The 19,179-nt window shown below is 50.2% G+C and overlaps 1 protein-coding gene across 1 annotated transcript in view; it reads right to left on the bottom strand.

Annotated features, from left to right (window-relative positions):
* SHANK3 (SH3 and multiple ankyrin repeat domains 3) overlaps positions 1–19,179 on the bottom strand; it is a 136,229-nt gene that overhangs the window by 45,652 nt on the left and 71,398 nt on the right. Inside the window, exons 18-20 of the mRNA XM_062492568.1 lie at positions 16,758–16,871; positions 13,607–13,682; positions 5,373–5,455 (exon numbers count right to left, since the gene is read on the bottom strand). Of these exons, the coding sequence (XP_062348552.1) occupies positions 5,373–5,455; positions 13,607–13,682; positions 16,758–16,871 (273 nt within the window). The remainder of the gene's footprint in view (positions 1–5,372; positions 5,456–13,606; positions 13,683–16,757; positions 16,872–19,179) is intronic.

Raw genomic sequence — 19,179 nt, 5'->3', positions numbered from 1 at the left:
AGTTATCCATGTGTCATTCCAGGCACTTTTCCAGTTTTTTTTCTGTGGGCTGGGAGCCACTAGCCCACAGTGGGCACATGTAATGATCCAGGATTTGGGAAGTGGCGCCAGAGCCCGAAGGATTTGGCAAACAGGAAAATGCTCAGGAATTAGGGATTGTCTCCCTACGGAATAAATTCCAGAAGCAGAATTTCATCCAGGAGGGGGCAAATGGACACAGGGAGAATTCCACAATCCCAGGGTGCCCCAACCTTTCCGTGGACAATCCAGGCATCCAGGAATTCTCTGGGAATTCCATCCCAGCCAGGAATTCCTTCCCAAGATCCCATCCGTCCCTGCCCTCTGGCATTGGAAAGCCATTCGCTGTGTCCTGTCCCTCCATGCCTTTCCCACATTCCAGCTTTCCTGTAGCCCCTTGAGGCCCTGGAATGTGCTGGAAGCTCTGCCTGGATTTTCCCTTCTCCAGAAGAACATTCTCAGGTTTCCAGAGGGAAGCTGATCCAATCCCTTCTCATCCTCGTGGCCTCCTCTGGATTTGCTCCAGGATTTCCACATCCTCCTGGTGTTGGGAGCTCCAACAGTTCTGGAATCCTGGAATGGTTTGGTGGGGGAGGGACCCAAATCCCACCCAATCCCAACCCTTGGATTCTTCCCACTATCCCAAGCCTTGTCCTGGCCTTAGGAATTTTTATCCCAGGTTTTACAACCGCTGCGGATGGAGAAGGATGAGAAGAAGGACATCCCTGCTCCCAGCAAACCCTGGGAATTTTGATCCACCTCTCCTGGTCCTAGCACAGCCACTCCAAAAATCAGTTTGGGATCAACCCACCCCAACCCAGGATCCAGGGAACGCTCCAGGAGTGAAAATCAGAGAAAATCCATTGTTAAATTCCATCCCAGGGAGGAAATTCAATGGGAGGAGTCTACCATCTAATGGGAGACCCAACCCAAAAAATTGGGAATTAAATCCAGGAAGTTCCCAGTGGGAATGAGGCGAATTCCCTGACCAGGAGGTTCAGCCTTTCCCACCGAAACTCTGGACTCAGAATTCCAGGAAGCTCCATTGGAACCCCCTGAGGAGCCACCACAGCTCTGGTCAGGGATTTGGGAATTCCTGGGCTTAAATTCCCACAATTCCCGGCTGTAATTCCAGAACCAGCTGTGGGAGAAGCCGTGGCAGAGCTGGGTCACCAGGAAGGCCTGGGAGCAGCAAAACCCAACCTGGAAGAACAAAATTCCATCTTGGAACAACAAAATTCTGTCCTGGAGGGACAAAAATCCATCCTGGATGAAAAAGTCCCATCCTGGTTGAAAAAGTCCCATCCTGGAGGAACAAAATCCCATCCTGGAGGGTCTAAACAACCCTGGGGAAACAAATCCCATCCAGGACAACCAGATCCCAACTGGAGAAGCCAAATCCCATAAAAGGGAATCAAATCCATCCTGGAGAACCAAATCCCATCCTGGGGAAACAAATCCCATCAAGGAGGGTCAAACCCGATCCTGGGGATCAAATTCCATCCTGGAGGGACCAAAATCCATCCCAGGGAATCAAAATCCAACCTGAGAAACTAAATCACATCCAGGAAGACCAAATTCCATCCTGGAAGCACCAAATCCATCCTGGAAGCACCAAACCCAACTCAGGGGAACCCAATCCCAACCTGGGGAATCAAATCCTTCCTAGGGAACCAAATCCCATCCTGGAGGGACCAAATTCTGCCCTGGGGATAAAATTCCATCCAGAAGGGCCCAAATTCCATCCTGGAGAGACAAAATCCCATCCAGGAGGAACAAAATCCATCCTGAGACAAGAAATCCCATCCTGGAGAATCAAATCCCATCCTGGGAAATCCATCCTGGGGATCAAATCCCACCCCAAAGGAACTAAATCCCAGCCTGGGGATCAAATCCCAGAAACCAAATCCCTCTATGGAGGACCAAATCCCATCAAGGGGGACCAAATTCCATCCTGGAGTCACCAAATCCCATCCTGGGGATCAAATCCCATCATGGAAGCCCCGAATCCCATCCTGCTGAGCCCTGGAGTGGTCAGGCAGTTGGAGCAGATCCCCATCCCATGGATCCCAGAAAGTTCCAAACTCCAGGAATTCACAAAGGATTCTCCAATGCCAGATATCGAGGAAAGCTCTGAGCTCAGGGAATTCCCAAAGAATACATCGATTCCACAGATCCTGGCAAGATCCCAGCTCAGGGAATTCCCACCTGGAATATCCAACCCCCAGCCCAGCTTGAGGCCATTCCCTCTCCTCCTTTCCCTTGGGATCGGATACTTCCGAAGATCCACAGGAAGGAATAACCTCGGCAATTTCAGGAATAACCTGATTCTCCGCAGCCAAACCAAGGAAAGCTCATCCCATTCAGCAAAAAAACTCAGATTCATTCCCTTAATTTGGATTTTAGGACATATCCTTGTTATCCATAAAATGATAAAATCATGGAATGGGTTGGGTGGGAAGGAACCTCAAAACTCATCCCATTCCATGACAACACTCCATGATCCCAGGTTGCTCCAACCTGGCCTTGGGCAATTCCAGGGATCCAGGGAGAGCCATGGATTCCCTGGGAATTCCCAAGGGAGTGGATATAGGGAAAGGCCAGCTCCAAGAACTGCAGGGACCAGAATAAACAGGAAGAATTCCAATCCCTGGGATGGGACGGGATGGGATGGGATGGGATGGGATGGGATGGGAAGTGATCCATGGGATCCATGGGATGGGATATTCCCCTCAGGAACTGGGAAGAACCGGAGCTGGGATGCGCTGGGAAGGACCCCAGGGTGGGCAGAGCCTTTCCCCTGGAAGTGCTCCCAGGGATGGGAGTATTCCAGGGCGGAATTTGCAGCAGAAAGAGCAAATTCCTTTAAGGATCATCCCAAAATACACCTCCCCGCCAGCCTGCGAAGAAGCTCCAGCCCTGCCTTTTCCAGCCCCTTTCCCCTCTTTTCCCCACAGGCCTGGAGTGATTTTTCCAGGAAAATCCTAAGGGAACAGTGATGACATGGATGGGGCCAATTCCCAGCCTAATATCCATGGAATACTAGGATGGGGGGCAGGGAAGCAGGGGGAAGTCAATGCCACTTCCCTAATTTGGGAACACTGCTCCAGAGGGAGCATTCCCAGATTCCAGATCTTCCATGGCAGGACCCCTCTGCATCCATGCACTTCCCGTGTCCTGCAGAATTCCTGAATCCCACAGGACTCCCGAATCCCACAGAATTCCCAAATCCCATGGAGCCACACGCACACTCCAAGCGCTTCCCTCAGCCTCAGCAAACAAAGGGAAACTGGGTATGGCAGGAGAGCCAGGAAAGGGGAAAAAAATGGGATAAAAACAGGGAATGGGATTAAATTTCCTGATTTTTCTAACACAAAAATTTGATTTGATCCCATGGATGCCATTTTGAGCCCTGAAGTTTCACTTAGTTCCACGGATTTAAAATGCCTTTGGAATGGGAGCAAAATTCCCGCTGGAATGCAAACCCTGGGAGAAGGGACAGAACAACGGAAATCCAGGAATTCTCCTGGAAAATCCCATTCCAGTCTAGATCTGCAGCTCTTTCCAGCTTTCCACCCACATGGAAAACGGTTCTGCTGTCCCTCTGCTCCTGGGAATGCCGGGGGTGGAGAAGTCTCTGCATCCCGAGCTTTTCCCACCTTCTCTACCCTAAATCCATAGGAACATTCTGAAGTCTCCAAGGGATTCTTTTTTTTTTTTTTTTTTTTTTCCCACTGCAAGAAAGGTGGAATTCTGGCCAAAGGAGCCACGTGAAACTCACAGGAAACATCCTGGCCCTGGGAGAGCCCCGGGATGAGCAGGGAATGAGCTTCAAGGAGGGAGCAGCAGGAGAAGCTCTCCAGGTTTTCCCCAGGGATCCCAAAAGCCCCCAGTTCTCCCCAATCAAAATCCAGGGAAAAGCTCCAAGCATTCCAACCCCCAAAAAGCCATGGATGGAGCTGGGCAGGGGCCACTCATTCACACAGGGAAAAATAACAAAAATTCCCAAAAATTCCAAGCAGCAACCACACCAAAAACCCCAGAAAGTGGGAAGGGAAAAGATGGAATGAGGGAAGAAAATTTTTTTGGTGCCCCACAGGATAGTTGAGAATGGGGGTCCGGAGCCAAGCAGGGGCTGTTCATCCCTCCAGGAAGCAAAGTGACAATTCCCAGGAATTCCAAGCAGCTCCAGCACCAAAACCCTCCCCAAATTCCAAGAGAGCCACAATGGCAGCAGGACACAGCACTAAACTGGAGAAATCCAGGCAGGAAAATCCCTTTGGAGCCCCCCCCAGGATTGCTGGCAATGAAAATTCTGAGTTGTTCGTTCCCACAGGGAAAAGGAGGGACAATTCCCAAAAATTCCAAGCCACGATCAGCACCAAAACCCCCCAAAATCCCAAATCCACAACCCAGACCACAACACTAAATGAGACAGGGAGGAAGATCCCTTTGACCCCTACCAGATTGCTGGGAATGAGAATCCTGAGCCGTTCATCCCTCCAGGAAGTGAACTGAAAATACCCAAAAATTCCAAGCTACTACAGGAAGCATCAGCACCAACCCCTCCCTCCCCACCCCCCTCCGAAAAAAAAACCAAAACGACAGAGCCACAATGGCACCAGGACACGGCACTCACGGCACTGAACTGGAGAAATCCGGGGAGGAAAATCCCTTTGGAACCCCCCAGGATTGCTGGGAATGAGAATCCTGACCCAAGCAGTGGCCATTCATTCCCACAGGGAAAAGCAGTGACAATTCCCAAAAATTCCAAGGCACCACCAGCACCAAAACCCCCCAAAATTCTAAGCCACAACCCAAGACCATGACACTGAAGGAGCAAGGGAATGAAATCCCTTTGGAGCCCCCCAGGATTGCTGGGAATGAGAATCCTGAGATGAGCAAGGGCTGTTCATTCCCACAGGGAAAAGCAGTGACAATTCCCAAAAATTCCACGGCACCACTAGCAGCACCAAAGCCCCAAATTCCGAGACTCAGCACCAGAGACACTGAATGAGCCAGGGAGGAAAATCCCTTCTGAGCCCCCCAGGATTGCCAGGAATGAGAATTCCGAGCCAAGCAAGGGCTGTTCATTCCCGCAAGGAAAAGCAGCGACAATTCCCAAAAATTCCACGCCACCATCAGCTCCAAAGCCCCAAATCTCCAACTCCACTCCTCAGCCCCTTCCACCACCGCCTCTCCTCTCCGCTTGCCGCCGCCTGCTGCACCACCACCACGACGCTTCCCGTAAAGAAAAAAAAGAACAACCACCTGGAAAAAAAAGGTCTCCATCCATCCATCCATCCATCCATCCATCCATCCATCCATCCATCCATCCATCCACCCACCCTTACCTTTGGCCCCTCGCAGGACGAAGCCGAAGCCCTCATGCTCCCGTTTCTGCAGCACGGCCGTCTTCTCCTCGATGATGTAGTCACTGGGCAGGAAAGAGCACAAGAGAATGATGCCAGGGTTAGAGCGCAGCACCATCGCTGCCAGCGCCGTGGCCTCTGTCACCAGCCGGGGGTGGCCTCTGTCACCAGCCGGGGGTGGCCTCTGTCACCAGCCGGGGGTGGCCTTTGTCACCAGCCGGGGATGGCCTTTGTCACCAGGAGACCTCTTCGCATCCAGCCTTTCATCTCCGCAGGGATTGGCTTCCCCTCCCTTGCTCTTTCTTTCTTTCTTTATCTCTATTATTACTATTATTTTGGCTTTCCCTGGATTTTTTTTCTTTCCCTGGATTTTTTTTTTTTTTTTTTTTTTGTGCCCAAAGTCACACCAAAAAGACGGAAGCGACTTTTGCCTCGGCGCGTGGAGGAGGAAAAGGAGGAAAAAAGAAGGAGGAGGGAATAAAAAAGAAGAAGAAGAAGAAGAAAATCGTGGATGTCCCTGCTGCCCACCGGGCCCCCTCACAGTCACCTGCAGAGGAATGCAGGGATACGGAACCCTCCTCGCAGGAGTGCAGGGATACTGAGCCCACGCAGGAATTTCGGGAATTTCGGAGCTTTGCCCGTTAAACGCGGGGCTCGGCCATCGGGAATCGTCTCTTCCCACACTTCCCACGGGCTTCTCCCGCGGGGGAAAAAAAAACAAAGCCACCAAAAACCGGGATTCTTGGATGCAAGCGGCGGTGCCTCCTCGGGCAGGAGCGGGGCAGAGTTTAAATCCTCATCCCGGCGGATTTGATCCTAAAATTCCCCCTCTCGGGCGTTGCTAAGTGACGGATTGCCGGCAGCGGCGGGGACGCATTCTTGGGAAAAGCCGGGATTGATCCAGCGGCGGACGCGGACGGACGGACGGACGGACGGGAGCCCCCTCCCCAAATCGTCCCTAGGGGCGGCGGGAGGGGGAAGGGGCCGCAGGTCCCTCCCAGCGGAGCCGCAGGGGTGACATCAGAGCCGGGATAATCCGGGAGAGCCGGGAAGGAGCTTGGGAAGGAGCCGGGAAGTGGGAGCTAAAGCGGGAGTGGAGGGGAGGGAGCGAGGGAAGGAAGGGGAGGGATGGGGAGGGATGGGAACAAAGGGAGGGATGCGGAGGGATGGGGAGGGATGGAGAGACGGGGAGGCATGGGGAATGACTGGGAATGTTGGAGAGGGATGGGGAGGGATGGGGAAGGATGGGAATGTTGTAGAGGGATGGAGAGAAATGGGAACAATGGGAGGGATGGGGAAGGATGGAGAGATGGGAACACTGGAGAGGGATGTGAGGGATGAGAACAAAGGGAGGGATATGGAGGGATGGAGAGATGGGAAAAGATGGGAAGAGATGGGAACAATGGGACCGATGGGGAAGGATGGGGAATGATTTGGAATATTGGAGAGGGATGGATAGGGATGGAGAGGAAAGGGGAATGACTGGGGAAGGATGGGAGAGATGGAAGTGACAGAGAACAATGGGAGGGATGAGGGGGGATGGGGAATGGTTGGGAATGACTGGGAATATTGAAGAGGGATGGGGAAGGATGAGGAGAAATGGAGAAATACTGGGAATATTGGAGAGGGATGGGGAACAATGGGAGGGATGGGGAATAATTTGGAGGGATGGAGAGATGGAGAGATGGAAGTGACAGGGAACATTGGCAGGGATGAGGAGGGATGGAGAGATGGGGAATTATTGGGAATATTGGAGAGGGATGGGAACAACGGGAGGGATGAGGTGGGATGGAGAGATGGGGAATTATTGGGAATATTGGAGAGGGATGGGGAGGGATGGGAACGATGGGAGGGATGGGGAAGGATGGAGAGATAGGAACATTGGAGAGGGATGTGGAATGGTTGGGAATGTTAGAGAGGGATAGGGAGGGATGGGGAGAGTTGGGAAGGGGTGGGGAACAATGGGAATGATGGGGAGGGATGCAGAGGGATGAGGAATGACTGGGAATATTGGAGCAGGATGGGGAGGGATGGAGAGATGGGAAAGAGAGGAACAATAGGAATATTGGGGAAGGATGGGGAGGGATGATGAACAGTGGGAATGTTGGGAGAGATGGGGAAGGATGAGGAATGTTGGGGAGGGATGGGAGAGATGGGAGCAATGGGAATGTTGGGAAGTGTTGGGGCATGTTGGGGAGTGATGGAAACAATGGGAATGAGGAGAAAAAACAGGAACAGTGTGAATGATGGGAATGATGGAGCGATGGGAATGATGGAGCAATGGGAATGATGGGAATTAGGGAATGATGGTGAGCAACAGGAAGATATGGGGAACAATGGGAATGATGGGAACAAATAGGAAACAATGGGAATGATGGGAATGAGGAGAAAAACAGGAACGGTGTGAATGATGGGAATGATGGAACAATGGGAATGATGGGAATTAGGGAATGATGGTGAGCAACAGGAAGATATGGGGAACAATGGAAATGATGGGGAATGATGGGAACAATGGGAAGTTGGGAAGTGATGGGGAGCAATGGGAATGATGGGGAGCAATGGGAAGAGCTGGAAAACAATGGCAATGTTGGGAAGGGATTCATGGAAGGGGGAGCACTGGTGGCACCAGAACACCTGGAACTGGCAGTGGGAATTGCCCGTGGATCCATTCCCAAGGCACAGGAAGGGACTGGAATTCCAGCTGGGCCTCACCAGCTCCTCTGGAGGGAAAGCCTTGGATCATGGGAAACACCAGGAAGGAACAGATCCTGCCAGGAACACCAGGAGGGAATGGATTCATGTCAGGAACATCTTGGATCACCCAGAATGCTGGGTGTGAATTGGATCCCATGCTGGGAAAACCTTGGATTTCCTGGATCATCAGGAGAGAATGGATCTGTGCTAGGAACACCTCAAATCACCGGGAATGCTGGGTGGGAACTGGATCCCATGCCGGGAAAATTTTGGATTTGCTGGATCACCAGGAGGGAATGAATCCGTGCTGGGAACACTGACATCACCAGGATCACTGGGATCACCAGGAAGAAATGAATTCGTGCTGGGAACATCAGGAATACTGGGAGGAAATGGATCCCTGCTGGGAAAACCTTGGATTTCCTGGATCACCAGGAGGGAATGAATCCCATGCCAGAAGCACTCTGGGAATCCATTCCATATGGAGACAATCCCTGATTTCCAGAGTGTTTTCCCATTTGCCGAATCCTTCAGGCTCTGGCAGCGCTTCCCAAATCCCAGATCGTGAAGTGCACCCACTGTGGGCTGGTGGCTCCCTGCTCTTGGAATTGTGGGATGGGATTCATGGAATCATGGAAAAATCTTGAAAAGCTCCGGGCTGGAGCAGCATCATTCCATGGAAATGGGAATGCGGAAGGAGGGAAGGAAAACTCTCCCTGGAAAGACTTCTCTGGAATCCCACTGGGCGCATTCCCGAGCCTCTGGAATTTTCTGGGAGCCGCAGCTTTTGGGTTAAGTTCCCTCTTTCAGGGAGTGTTTGGAACATCTCAGATTAATGGATGGTTTGGGTGGGAAGGGACTTCAAGCTCCTGGAATTCCATCCCATTCCATGATCCCAGGTTGCTTCAGCCTTGCCTTAGAACCTTGCGAGGATCCAGAGGGAATACATGATCCCATTCCTTAGACAAAGCAGGTTGGGAAAGCCTCAGTTCCATGGAAAATTGGGAATTCTGGCCTGAGACCACCTGAGGGGTTTTGTGGAGCTGCTCGGGAATGTTGGGATAGGGATAGATGGGATTTGGGAAGGAATTCCTGGGTGGGAGGAATGGGGAGGGGCTGGGCTGATATTCCAAGGGTTGGGATTTCAGCTCCATTCCTACCCAACACATTCCAGGATTCTCCCATAGAATTTCCATCCCAGCAGTGCATTCCCAGCCCTGGAGGTGTCTAAGGATTTTCTGGAATTCCTCTCAGGGCTCTGGAGAGCTTTTCCCACCTAAGGAGTTCCATGGATTTTAGGACTCCAGTTTTCTTTTAGGAATTCAAATATTCCCAGGGAGTGGAATCCTTCTTCAGCCATTCCAACATTCCAGCATTTTCCTGGGAAGCTGGGGACACCTTCCCATGCTTTTCCCATGGGAATAACCAAGAGGGTCCATAAAAAATGATTTCACTTCCCAACTTCCCCCTTTTCTTCCAGAATCCCAGGATTTGACTTGGAAAAGGGATTCAGGATCATTCCGTGCGCAGGGCCAATTCCTGCTATCCCAGGTTGCTCCAGGTTTTTTCCAACCTGGAATTCTTCCAGGTGTCTCCTGGGTGGCTTTTCCTGCTTTCCCCAAACTTTGGGAATGTGGGCGGCGCGTTACCTCAGAGGGATCGGCATCACCGGGAATGTGGGCAGGATCCAGGTGTGGGATCCGAGCCCAGAGCCGTCACTGGAGCCTCGGGAAGCGTGGGAGCCAGGATGAATCACGACTCCATCGATTTCCGCACATTCCATGGATTCTAAAAGGAGCTGGAATTGCCGGGGGTGGTGCTGAGACCAACACCCACCTTTAACTCCCAGCGTTCTGTAGGGATAGAGAATTCCCAGCATTCCAGCTCCTATTCCAGGTTTTCTGCTTGGCCTCGGGCACCAAAGGGTGGGATGGGTGCTGGCCTCTTCAGGAGTTCCTTTTCCAAGACTTTTTCCATGGATTTTCCATAGTTTTGTCTGTTCTAAACCTGACCTTTAACTCCTGGTTTTCCACAGGGAGAGGGAGAATTCCAGGCCCATTCCAGCTCCTAGTCCAGGCCCATTCCAGGCCCATGCCAGGTCCCATTCCCAATCCTATTCCAGGCCCATTCCAGATCCAATTCCAGCTCCTATTCCAGGTTTCCCACTCGGTCTCAGGCACCAAAGAGTGGAATGGTGTGGCCTTTCCAGGAATTCATTTTCCCATCTTTTTCCATGAGTTTTCCATAGTTTTGCCCAATCTAAACGCAACCTTTAACTCACATCATTCCACAGGGACAGGGAGAATTCCCGGTCCCATTCTAGCTCCCATTCCCAATCCTATTGCAGGCCCATTCCTGGTCCCATTCCTGATCCAATTCCAGGTTTTCCACTCAGTCTTAGGCACTAAAGGATGGGATGGGGCTGGCCTCTCCAGGAGTTCCTTTTCCAAACCTTTTCCATGGGTTTTCCATAGTTCTTCTTGATCCAATGCCCACCTTTAATTCCCAGTGTTTTACAGGGGCGGGAAAAATTCCAGATCCCATTTGTGGTCCCATTCCAGGCCTATTCCAGGTGGAATTCCAATGGAAACTCAGCCCTTTTAGATGGGGAAATTCCAGCTTTGGAAACACTGGAAGGAATTCCCAGGTTTCCAGAGGGATGGCAGAAGAGGCAACAACATCAAGGAAATCTGAGAAATTACAGGGAAATCCAAGGAGAACTTTTCCCAATGGAAACTCATCTCCCTTTGCCTGTGGAATTTCCAGCCTTGGGAATCTGGAAATTCCAAGATTTCCCAGCTCTGAGAAAATTATTACATAATTCTGTAATTCCAGCCTCCATAATTCCATAATTTTCTGCCTCCACACATTTTCCCATCCCAGCATTCCAGGACTAAGAAACTCCCTTTTCCCCTTCTGTATTTTCCACATTTTCCATGTTTCCCCTGTTTTCTGGTGAAATCCCTTGCCCTGATCCCTGACACAAATCCGGGATTGGCTCCTGCTCCAAATTTTTCCCCTTCCCAGATGATCCTGGCTTTAATTCCTGAATTAATTTGTAGCCTCTTTAATCCCTCCCTTTAATCCCAAAGGCAATTCCCACTGGGATTTCTCTTCCGCATAAAGCCAAGCTCGGATTTGTCCCCTCCAGGTGGATTTTTCCAAGATCTGTCCTGTTTTTCCCATTCCCAGATTTTGGGAATGACTGGAATTTTGGGAGCATCCAGCACATCCCGGCTCCAGAGCAGTCCCTGTTCCTCCTTTGAGGGATTCCTGTTTCCAAAGGAAATCTGGAAATGCTGGGAATCCCATCCTGGGGGAGTTTTTTTGTCTCCAATCCAGATTTATCCCAGAATTCCTGGGGATGTTCCATCTTTCCAAACCATTCTGTGATCCCACAGAATCCATCATCCAGAATTTTGGGATTTTTTCCCTTTCCCAATGATTCCCCAAACTCCCCAAATTTCCTCTGGGAGCTTCCACCTGGAATCCAAACAATTCCCAAAGGATTTCCTGGAGCGGGATCCATCCAAGCCCTCCCTGTGGATCCAGTCCCACTCCAGGCTCTTCACAAGGATTTTTCTATATCTGGCTTCTTAAATTCCCCTTAAATTTGCCTTGGGCCAAGGAATTATGTGGATCCAGGGAATTCTGGGAGTTTTGGAGCTCATCCACAACATTTTCCTTCTCTTTTTGAGCTCTTCATCCCAAATTTTGCTCCCCTAAGCATTCCTATCTCCAAGGAACTTGTGGAATTTTGGAGCCTTGCAAGTTTTCTTCCATGCTGGATCCAGCTCCTTAAATTCCCCTTCTTGCCCCACTCCTCCATTGGAATCCCAGGAACATTTTCCCCGTGAAAAATTCCAAGGAATTCCAACTCCTGGCCAAGAGCTCCTCCTGGTGTTTTCCCAGGATGTGAGTCCCAAAGGAAATCCCTTTTCCCAGGATTCTCATAGATTCAATCCCACTTCTTTTTGGGCTGAACTGATAGAATTTTGCCTCATCCGTGAATTCCTGCTTTTTTTCCCGCTCTTCCCATGATCCCAGCAGGGATTTTACAGAGCTTCCCTTCATTTTTCCCTTGGTTTTTCCTCTTTCCTGATTTTTCCAACAAGAATGGTCCCAGAGCAGCAAATTGCAGGAATTTTGAGGATCAACCCAAATTCCACAAGTTCCTTGGAGTCAGGAATGCTCCAGGAAGCAAAATTTAGGATAAGAAGCTCAGAAAAGCAGTAAAAGGTTGTGGATGAGCTGCAAGATTCCCAGAATTCCATGGATCCACACAACTCTTCAGCTTCCGAGGAAAAACTCCTCCTCTGGCACCAATGCGTTTGGGAATTCTGAAACTTCCCTGGAAAAAGGGAAAACTTCCCCATTCCAGAGGAAGCAGCTGCTCATCCCTCCAGGAATTCCAGATCTCTGGGACATTCCTGAATCTTCCCCATTCCCATTCCAAAATACACCAGGAAAAGTCACAATCCAGGAATGTCCCAACTGGGAATGCTTTCACATTCCCAAACTTTTCTGGAACCTTGGATGCTCCACTGAGACACAAACTAGGAATGTGAAACATTCCCAAACTTTGGATTCCCCAATGGGACAAGAGCCTGGAATGGCACCACATTCCCAGACTTTTCCAGGATTCTGGATTGTCCCCTGGAAATGAGGCAGGAATTGGACATATTCCCAAACTTCTCCAGAGCCCTGCATCATCCACAAGGAAATTAACTGGGAATGGGAAACATTTCCAGAATTCTCCAGACCTTTGGATTTTCCATGGGAACACAAGCCTGGAATGGGTGCAGATTCCCAGACTTTTCCAGAAACTTGGATCCTCCACTGAGACAGAAACCAGGAATGGGGAACAGTCCCAAACTTCTCCAGAATGCTGGATCATCCACTGGGATGAGCCAGGAATGGGAAACATTCCCAGAATTCTCCAGAACCTTGGATCCATCGCTGGGAAATGAACTGGGAATGGGAAACATTCCCAAACTTCTCTCAAATGTTGGATCTTCCCCTGCGATGTGAGCTGGGAATATGAAACATTCCCAGAATGCTCCAGAACCTTGGATTCTCCACTGTGAAGGAGCAATGAGAAACATTCCAAACATTTGTATTATCCATTGGCACATGAACCAGGAATTGGAAACATTCCCAAACTTTGGATTCTCCAATGGGACAGGAGCCTGGAATGGCGTCACATTCCCAGACTTCTCTGGGATATTGGATTTTCCCCTGGAAATGAGGCAGGAATGGGAAACATTCCCAGAATCCTCCAGAATGTTGGACCATCCACTGGAATATGAGCCAGGAATGCGGCCACATTCCCAGAATTCCCCAAAACCTTGGATCCTGCCCCCGGCTCTCCTCCTCCAGGCCCTAAAATTACTCCCACTGCCCAAAACTCCCAGAAAAATCCCTTTCCCATGGAATTCCTCATCTCTGGGAGGAAAAGAGCAGTTTTTCCATGGAAACAAGAATTCCCAGAATTCCTGGGATTCCCCGGAGTGGCTCCTTACCTGTGGGAGGTGAAGTTGTCATAGGATCCGACGGTGTAGTGCCGGAAAAGCCGCTTGGTTCGGTCTTCCCTGGTTTCTGTGGGAAAAATCCACATCCTGAATTATTCCCAGCTTTTCCTGCCTTCCCAAGGAATCCACAAACCCTGGGAATTCCATTCCAGGTGGGAATGAGGAGAATCCGTGGGGGTGAGAGGCCCATGTGTGGCTGAAGAATTCCTGGGAATATCGGAGACATTCCTGGAAATAATCCAGGGGGGAATGGCAGAGAAATTCCAGGCTGGAATGCCAGAGGAGACTCAACCCTATGGAAAACCCAAATCCCACATTCCTGCCCTGCTTCCTTCCTTTTCTGACGTTGGAATGGGTGGGAAGAGCTGGGAATGCTCCTAGGAATTCCTGGAGGTCACCAGATCTCTGGGAATGCCAGAATTTGGAGGAAATCCAGGAATGAGGGATTCCATTCCTGAGGAAGCAGCTCCCATGGAAAAGCTGTGAATGTTTCTGGGATACTCCTGCTCTCCCACAGGTCTTGGGATCTCGAGGAATGCCAGGATTAGGAGGAAAACTGGGAATTCCAATCCCAAGGGAGCAGCCACATTCCTGCCATGCTTTTGTGGAATGGATGGGAAGAGCTGGGAATGATCCCTCAAAAGCCTTCCAGCCTTTTCCCAGCTCCACCTGGATCATGCCAGGAAAATCCTCGCTGCTCTGAGGGTTGCCCGCTTTGATTCCAGGGGGAAATTCCAAGGAAAAGGAAAAGCTTGGGAAGCTCCTGCTTCCCAAGAAGAGCAGCCCATGGAATAAAACCAGGGAATTCTCCACTTGGGAAAATCCTCACTGCTCCGAGGCATTCCCAATTCTGATTCCAGAAGGAAATTCCAAAGAAAAGGAAAAACCTGGGAAGTTCCCTCTTGGCACCAGGAGACGGCAGCACGGAGCAGCCGAGCCAGGAACAATTCCAGATGGGAATGAGGCGGGGAGAGGCTGAAAAATCGGGATCAGTGGAGTTGGATGTGTCCAGGAAAAAGTTTGGAGATGCAGAAACATGGGAATTGTGGGAAAAGGGGGAAAAGGAACGGAAAGATCAGGAAAGTTCCAGGAAGGGAAAGGAAAGGAAAGGAAAGGAAAGGAAAGGAAAGGAAAGGAAAGGAAAGGAAAGGAAAGGAAAGGAAAGGAAAGGAAAGGAAAGGAAAGGAAAGGAAAGGAAAGGAAAGGAAAGGAAAGGAAAGGAAAGGAAAGGAAAGGAAAGGAAAGGAAAGGAAAGGAAAGGAAAGGAAAGGAAAGGAAAGGAATTCCCAGCAAAATCTGAACTTCCAGCAGATCCCAAATTCCCAGTAGATCCCAAATTCCCCAGTAGATCCTGAATTCCCAGATCTCGACAGCTCCACGAGCCCACCCAGCCCTGGCATTTCCCGGGACTTCCCATTCCAACAGGAATTGTGGAATTCTCTCCTCCTGCTTCCTTCTCCTGCCATTCCAGCTCTTTGAAATTCCCAATCCCCCTCATCCCTCCACACATCCTCCCTGATCCCCAAGCCTTCCTGGATCCCATTCCTGAGAAAAAAACCCCAGGATTTATGGGCTGTCCATGGCCCAGCAGCTCCGTTCCCTTCCCAGCTCCCAAATATAGCAGCGCTTTTAATGGAGCTGTCACGGAACCTCCGGAGCTGATGGATGGATCTGGGAGCAGCTGGGACCCGCAGGGACATGGAGCAGCTCAAAATAGTGGGAATGAGCCAGAGGAGTCTGGGATGGGATGGGATGGGATGGGATGGGATGGGATGGGATGGGATGGGATGGGATGGGATGAATAGAATGTGAATGAGATTCACATTCCAGCAGGAATCTGGGAATGCTGGGAAAATGCTGGAAAAATAACCAGGGATGCTCCATCCTGGTTTGTTGTTTTCTTTTTTTTTTTTTCCCTGGGAATCAACCCTGGGTTGCAAATAAGGAGGAAAAACTTCCCCTTTGAAATGTGGGAAGATCCCTTTTCTCTTCTGTCAGGAATTCTGGTTCCAAGGAGAGTCTGGGATTTGATTAATTCCATTGAAAGGGAAAATTGCTGATGCTTTAATTCTTGGGACCAGGGCTTTTCCATCATTTATTTTAGAGCTGGAGCAGGCAGTGGGACAGAGAAGAATCCCAGAATTCCAGAGGTTGGGAAAGAATTCCAAGGGCATGAAGTCCAAGCCAGGCCCAATCCCCAGAGAGCCCTGAGTGGAATTACAGGAATTTCTTGTATTCTTCCAAGGATGGTGACTCCAAACCTCCCTGGGCAGCTCCTTCCAAGGCCTGACTGCTCTTTCCATGGAAAAATTCCCAAAAATCCAATCCAAACCACCCCTGGTCCAGGCTGAGGCCATTCCCTTTTCCTATCCCTTATTCCCTGGGAGCAGATCCCAATCCCAAAAAGTTTGAAAAAGGGATAACCACCACTGACCCCCACCCCTCCTCCCGGATCCTCCTTTTTCCAGGCATGGAAAAATCCTTCTCAGCAGAACAGGAATTCCTTTGGAATTCTGGATTTCTGAGCAGAGCTGGGGCAGTTCCAGCTGCTTCTGAGGATCATCCTGGATTTCTCTTTCCCAGGTGGGACAATCCAAATTTTCCCAGTTTCTCCTCTGCTCCCATCCCAACCATCCAATCCCAAATTCTCCATTCCTGCAGAAAGTCCTTATGATGAGTCCATGACTCAAACAGATTCCTTGGGATACCATTCCCATCTGTCCCTGGAGTTTGAAACCACGTCCCTCCATCCCTTGGAAATATTCCCAATATTCCCACTTTTCATCCTTCCCACAGCTCCTTCAGGCCCTGGAAGCCACAATTGAAACATCCTGGATTTTTCCTCTTCTCCAATGGACGAAAAATCCAAATTTTCCCAGTTTTTCCTCTGCTCCCATCCCAACCAATCCCAAACTTCCACCTGGAATTACAGATACTGACCTTCTCCAACTGACCAATCTCAGTTTTCCTAGTTTTTCTTCTTCTCCCACCCCTCCACCATCCCAAACTCTCCATTCCTGCAGCAGATCCCAATGATGAATCCATGACTGGAATTGACCCCTTGGGACACAATTCCCACCACCCAGAAGGAGCACTCCAGTGATTCCTCTGGGAATTCCAGCCAGAATTCCGGGATACTGACCTTGCCTGGAGTCATACTGGCGCATCTGCACCTCCTCCACGCATTCCGCCGGGAACCAGCCGCTCCTGCCCTTCACGGAGCCTTCCCAAAATCCGCCCTCGCCGATGCTCAGCACTGCGGAAAACAGAGATAGGAAATCAGCTGGGAATCCCAGGAAAAGCACACTTGGGATGGTGGAAGCACAGTGGGAATCCGGGAAGCAAAGCTGGAAGGAAGCTGAGGAATGTGGAGTTTTCCATGGGTTTAGTTCCTTTGGAAAATCTGGAATTCACAGATTTTCCCATTCTGGATGCTTCAATTCCCAAATTGTACCACTCTGGACACCCAGATTCCTGAATTCTCCCACTCTGGATACCCAAATCCCAAATTGTGACACTCTGGATCCCCAAATCCCAATTTTTTCCCATTCTGGATACCCAAATTCCCACATTTCCCCATTCTACATGACCAAAATCCCAAATTCCCATTTTTTCCCATTCTGGATACCAAATTCTTGATTTTTCCCACTTGGGATGCCAATTTTTTCCTAACTGTCCCACTCTGGATACCCAAATTCCAAAATTTCCCAGTCTGGGTATCCAATTTCCTGAATTTTCCCACTCTGAATGCCCAGATTCCAGAATTTTCCCACTCTGGACATCCAAATCCTGAAGTGTGCCACTCCAGATCCCCAAATCCCAGTTGCATCTTCCTGGTTTTCCCCAGGTATGAATTCTCTCCAGAGTGTCCAGATCCCAGAATTCCAGAGGTTGGAAAAGCCCTCCTGGAGCACTGAGTCCAAACTGGGTCCGATCCCAGCCCCAAGTGGAATTCCAGGAATTCCTTGGACTCCTCCAGGGGTGGCGACTCCCAACCTCCCTGGGCAGCCCTTGCCAAGGCCTGACCATGGAAAAATGATCCCAAAAATCCCAGTGGAGCCTCCCCTGCAACAGGCTGAGGCGTTCCCTCTTTTCCCAGGGCTCATTCCCAGAAGCAGATCCCAATCCAAAGGCTGAGGTTGGGTGGATCCCAAAGTTTTGTCAATTCTATGGAATCATAGAAAGGTTTGGGTGGGAAGGGCCCTCAAATCCCATCTTATTCCAAAGGCGGGGAAATCTGCTACACCATGGTGCTCCAAACCTTGGGCTCTTCCAGGGATCCAGGAGCTGGATCCAGGCTGGGAAAACTGGGAATGTTCCCTGGAGAAGGGAAGGATCCAGGGAGAGCTTCCAGCACATTCCAGGGCCTCAAGGGGCTCCAGAAGAGCTGGAATTTGGGAAAGGCATGGAGGGACAGGACATAGGGAATGGCTTCCCACTGGGAAAGGTGAGATTGGGATGGGAATTTGGAAAGGAATTTCTGGCTGGGCTGGAATTCCCAGAGCAGCTGTGTCTGCCCCTGGATCCCTGGAATGTCCAAGGAAAGGCTGGAACACCCTGGGATCATGTAATTTTCCCTGCCCTTGGAATTGGACTTAGGGTCCCTTCCCACCCAACCCATCCCAGGATTCCTGAAAAGAACAACAACAAAAAATAGGAATTCATGTGTGATTTGCTGCCCCATTCCCACATTTCTCCCGATGCTTCCCAGCTTTATCCCAGCTTCCATTCCCGTGAATCCATCAGAGTTAATCCCAAATTTATTCAGGCATTCGGAAATCCAGCCCTGCTCCATCCATCCCAAAGAATTCCCAGAAGCCAAACAGCAAAATCCTTTCAGGCTCCTTCAGTTTTTGGTTTTTTTGTTTTTTTTTTTTTTTTTTTTTTTTTTTTTTTTTTTGTTGGTTTGTTTTTTTTTTTTGGGGGGGGTGCAGATTCTCCGGACTCCAAAGGTTCTGGTGTTGTCAGGCCTTGGAATGATCCCAAATCCTGGATTTTGCTGGATTCCCTATTTGATGCTCTGTTCCTTACAGCTCCCCCTGGAAAATTCCTGCTTTGGAGCCCTTTGGAATTTCATCCTCCCAGGAAGGAATTTTGGGAACTGGGGCCTCACTCCAAACCTTCCTGGGACACCCTTTTCATGGAAAAATATTCCTGAAATCCAACTGAGATCTCCCCTGGCACAGCCCGAGACCGTTCCCTCTTTTCCCATCCTTCATTCCCCAGATTCTTCTTCCCTCCCTCAGCCATTCCAAATATTTCCTCCCCTCTTCCAAAGCTTCCCATCCTCACCCCACAGGGCCTGGAGCAGTCTTGAATTCCAGCAAGGATTTCTGCAGGGAATATGCATTCCATGTATTGAATGAGGGTGGGGAATGGATCTACATGGATCCAGGAATCAGCACTAGGAATGGATCTGGATGGATCAGGATGGATCCAGAAATGGCCCTGGATGGATCTGGGAATCAGCCCCAGGAGCGGGAATAGCTCTAGGAATCAGGCCTGGGAATGGATCCAGATGGATCCAGGAATCAGGCCTGGGAATGGATCCAGATGGATCCAGG

This window comes from Cinclus cinclus, chromosome 4, assembly GCF_963662255.1.
Source record: "Cinclus cinclus chromosome 4, bCinCin1.1, whole genome shotgun sequence".
Lineage (NCBI taxonomy): Eukaryota > Metazoa > Chordata > Aves > Passeriformes > Cinclidae > Cinclus > Cinclus cinclus.
Note: the sequence above shows the minus strand (reverse complement) of the source record. Positions and strands in the feature narration are given on the sequence as shown.